General features: G+C 42.5%; 1 protein-coding gene across 2 annotated transcripts in view; it reads left to right on the top strand.

Moving 5' to 3' along the window:
• RNF185 (ring finger protein 185) overlaps nt 1-2,443 on the top strand; it is a 6,295-nt gene extending 3,852 nt beyond the window's left edge. For both annotated transcript variants that reach the window (XM_010004820.1, XM_010004821.1), the window contains 2 exons: nt 612-729; nt 2,152-2,443. In XM_010004820.1, the coding sequence (XP_010003122.1) occupies nt 612-729; nt 2,152-2,249 (216 nt within the window). In that variant the 3' untranslated portion in view covers nt 2,250-2,443. The remainder of the gene's footprint in view (nt 1-611; nt 730-2,151) is intronic.
• The last annotated feature ends 2,343 nt before the right edge of the window (nt 2,444-4,786 follow it).

The following is a 4,786-nucleotide window of genomic DNA, read 5'->3' as shown; positions in this document are numbered from 1 at the left end:
ATTCCTGCCTCAGATTACTTTATCTGCCACCTTAATTAGAGTCCCTCTGTTTTTTGATTGGCTTTTATTTTTACTTTTCCTCTCTGTAATGCTTTATGCATCCGACTGGCAATTTATCACTTCACTGAATGTTTACATGATGCACAAGTATCATGAAAATCCATGCAGATTATTTTTTTACAATGTATTTCTTACAGTTATATGGCTAATAGCTATTAATACAGAATTACTAATACATTGTTAAGACACTGTCAATAGAATTGGTAATGTTGATTTTGATATACTGTCAGATGTATACTATTCTGAGAAATGTTGCAGAAATGCTTTTGTTAATTTTTGGCCTTTAAGCAAAAACTGTCATTCCTAGTTCTTATTTTCTCAAATTTCTGGGTTTCTCTGGCAAGTTTGATGCTGTGTGAAACATTTTAAAACCAGGAGAACTAAGGAGGTAGTTAACAATAGTGTGGTAGACTGGAAGTTGCCAGACAGCATGATACTCCTTCAGCCACAGGAAAGCCAGTGAGAAGGAAGGGCTGCACTTTTATAAAAATAGTCTGAAATAGGCTTTAAATAATTGGTACCTTTTTTCTGTTCTGCTTGGTTCTTTCCAGGGATTCCAAGGCTTTGGGTTTGGCGATGGTGGATTCCAAATGTCCTTTGGAATTGGGGCATTTCCCTTTGGTATATTTGCAACAGCATTCAACATAAATGATGGGCGACCTCCTCCAGGTACCATGTGCCCTGTCTTCTCCAAGAGTCCTGTCACAAACAGATGTTTTACAAACTCCCTTGTAGCTTTTAAACAAGCACCCTGCTGAATGACAAAACTTTCTGAAGAGTAAAGTAAATCAGTACTGTAATTAGAACCACAGAATGAGGGACAACACCCAGTAGAGAACATAGTCTGTGGCTTACAGCTGTTGTATGAGTGGCACTGGAGACTTTTTCCCTTGAATTCAAATGTCTGCTCTACTACTCCAGTGGACTCCCTCTGAAAAATGGGACAAGCTGGACTGCAGTTTATAATAATAATAACAACAATAATAAATGAGTCAGTATGAAGGAAACCCATATTTTGAAAACACTAGGAAAAGGCCATTTCCTGAAAGATGAGAAGGAAAAATTTAAATTGGTGCTCTGTACCACAAAATAATGAGAGATGGTTCCTTTTTTAGAAATTTATCTTGGAGACAGTCATCTGTATTTCGCAAGAAGTAACCTGCTGGTGAAATAATTTCACTGTTTTTAAGACAAAATAGTTGGGTTACTTCAAGTAGCGGCATCGCTCTCCTAAAATTAAGTAATCTCCAGAAAACAAACTGAGTCTACCTGTTTTGCACAAGAAAACCTACTGCCCAGGATTTTCTGAGCTTCCTCTGTGAAAAGTTGTGCCTGGCACATCATCTTCACTGTCATATGGCATAGGAATGATGAGAAACAGAAACATTTCCTTCATCTCACACCTGTGTGCCAAAGACTTGTGCTGCCCTTAGCTCAAATTGCCTTGCCTGTGATCTATACTTCACTGTCCACTGAAAATTTGTGTAGAGGTGTGACTGAACTAAGGAGTATGTAAATATATGCTGTAATTTAACCAACTCCTTTATCTGTTTTTCATCTGTGGATTCAATACAGCAGTTCCATAGACGCAAGGCTTGAGCTTTAGAGTTTGTGTGCTTTTCATTATTTTCTTGGTCGAGGCTACACATGCAAATTTGACAGTTTTACCATTTCCTGATTCAGATATCTCACCTTTATGGGGAGGAGTGCTCAGGTAGTGGTGGTAAAGTTCCTTTAGGATGGAAACAGTGAACTTAGCTCAGCAGTCAACAGTGAACAAAGCTCTGAACTTGGCTCAGCACCATCCCCATAAGTGCTCTGAGCAGACCTGTGTGTACTCTAGCACTTGGAGCTGCCTGTTGCTATTAGTCATGAGCAGGCTTACCACAAGTCCTGCTTCAGGGAGTCTTCCTTCAGATTTTCCAGTATGGCTGGCCAGTCTGAGGGTAGGAAATGGCAACAGTTTATCACCAAGAAGATTCCTTGCATATCTTTCAATTTATGAATGTACTATGTTCAGAATATATATGAATCTGGAGAAGAGGAAGGAGCTGAACTGTTGTTTTTTTTCTTTCACTTCCTGTTTTCCAGCTGTTCCAGGGACTCCTCAATATGTGGATGAGCAGTTCCTATCCCGTCTCTTCCTGTTTGTGGCTCTGGTGATAATGTTCTGGCTGTTGATTGCATAAACCTTTTCCATTATTCTGTATATTCATGGCCAACAGGGCCACTGAAACAGTTACAAACTGCACCCCATCCCATTTTAAACCTCTTGGTGTCTGGTTCCATAGCTAACTGTGGGCTTCAGGAATTGCTGGTGCCACCACACAACGACGAGTCTCACATTTTGCACCAGAGTTGGAAATTAAACATTGGTTAAAAAGCATATTTCAGCTCAGCGGTCTTGTCCTGCCACAAACCATGGGGGGCCTAGCCTTGAGCTCTGCTCCTGAAAGGAGTGCTGCTTGGGAATCCTGTGCCAATCAGTGACACCAGGTTTATGTGACACACAGCTGCCCCAAGGTAGGCTGGGCAGGTAAGGAAACTTGTGCAGTGTGATCAGTATCTCATGCTTGGCAACCACGATGGATCTGCCAGAGCTGCGGATGGTATTTGATGTCTTCACATCAACATCCAGCCTTCTTCAGGGAGTCATCTGCAGCCCTGATGAGACACCTTGGGCACAACACATGATGCAAATGGAACCAGGTTTGGAGACTGGTTTCTTTTCTTGCTGTTATTTCCTGGCGTGATGGAAAACTCCTCCTGCAGCAGCTCTGATGGCTGTTAGAAGAAGGGATACAAATTTATGCTGCATTTTTTTTTAAAGCCCGAATTTGCTGGAGCCAGACACTGGAAGATTCTCCTGCTGCGGATCTGGGTGGGGTTGCTGAACAGTACAAGGCCCCCCTCTGCCTCACCCAGCCCTTTTCCTAACTGACAAAACAGTGTTGTCTTCCTCGGGTCTGTGCAGCAGCCTGTGGCTGCACTCATGGAAAATCCCCTCACAGCCTTGTCATTGTAGCTACATTTATTCTTCCCAAGGCTTCAAGACTTTCTCTGCAAGGTCATGTACTCCAAATAAAATCCTATTACAGATCTGAGATCAGCTTGTATGGGGATAGAAACAAAAAGCACTTGTGTTTTGAGGTGAAAATTGTCATATTGGAGAATTACATGGGAGAAAAAATGAGATCCTGTCTTTGCTAGCACATGGCATAGTAGGGAACATTTGGTTGAGTTTCTCACTGCAGATGTTACCCCGATGCCACAGCAGAAAGACTATAGCCAGTCTCTACAGTATCTACCAAAGATATTAATTTGAAGTGCTGAAAGAGACTGCAACCATTTATGTGCTGAGAAGGAAATATTTCAGCAGGTGAGCACTCTGTAGCCGTTTTGGAATTCTGTTGGGTTACAGCTTTGAAGAGTACATCTGATGTTTTGTGTAGATTCCTTCCGAACAGCAGAGACAAGAGACTCCCAAGATGAAAGTTTTCCTATTGCTCTGGGTAATTCCATTTTTTCTTACTGTTTTTAGATTTATTTGTATTCAGATCACTGGTAGTCATAATGATTTTCTGCAAGATGAATATTCCGACATCCCTGGCAATAGACAGACAACTGACAAAACAAATCAACTCATAGAAATCTTGTTTCAATAGTTAGGGTTTTTCTAGTGTATGGATGAGGTTCCTGTGCTGGACACCTTATTTAATTGTTATAATTATGAACTGTTCACTTCTAGTATCAAGACAGAGGATGGTTGAAGTTTAACTTGCCTACCTCCAAAAGTCCATCTGGCAAGTAGAATGTTGCAAAGCAACTGCAGTGTTTTGCCACATCTAGTCAAACTTACACCTGACTCAAGGATAATCTGGCAGAAATTTTTGCTTCAACTATAAATAGTTGAACTGGTGCTTCAACTTTTGTTGTGTGCCGCTTTTGAGGAGCTTAACTTCTTCTGAATAGGGTTCTTCTCAAATGCTGAAGTTGGTAACTGGGACCCTGTCTAGGAGAGGCTATTGATTGCGTTCTGCTAAGCGACTGGCATTAGTAGAGTTTTTACTTCCTTTAACTGAGCAGGCAGCACCACCTGCTGATGGAAAGGCAGACTTCATGTGATAGTAAAAGGGGTGGTTTTCCTTTTTTGTATTGAGAAACTCGTTGCTAAGAGCAGAGGTTATGCAGGGAGGAGCAGGGTTTCCCTTTAAAGCCTTTTTCCGATAAAGAGAACAGAAAAGTGACCGTAATAGGTTCAAGAGGTATTGAAACTGGTTTAACTAACACGTTTTAAAATACAGAATTTTAATAGGTTGGGTTTTTTCCCCCATCTACTGGTGAGAGAGACGATGGATTTAGACAGAGATGGCTGCAGAAACGTGACAGTGTTAATGCTTCCGTTCCTGCCTTTCTTGGTGTGCTTTTTGTATCGCGTTCCCCCCCGTCCTCGGGCTGCACAGCCGGTAACGGCCCGTGCCGTGCGTTACCATTGCTGTTCACTAATTTTCACTGTTGTGAAAGTGATTTAGAATTAAAAACAAACAAAAAAAAGGTTTTACATGGACCGGAGAGCTCTGCCCTTTCTTTGCGCTGCGCCGACGGGCTGAGGTGATGAGGTGTCGGCCCGAGCCCTACGTGCCGGAGCCCGGTGCCGGTCCGTGCCGCGGGACAGCGCACTTCTCCCTCAACGGGGCCGTTCTGGGAGCGGCAGCCGGTGTGGCCG

This window comes from Chaetura pelagica, unplaced genomic scaffold (genome assembly GCF_000747805.2).
Source record: "Chaetura pelagica isolate M959 unplaced genomic scaffold, ChaPel_1.0 scaffold249, whole genome shotgun sequence".
Lineage (NCBI taxonomy): Eukaryota > Metazoa > Chordata > Aves > Apodiformes > Apodidae > Chaetura > Chaetura pelagica.
Note: the sequence above shows the minus strand (reverse complement) of the source record. Positions and strands in the feature narration are given on the sequence as shown.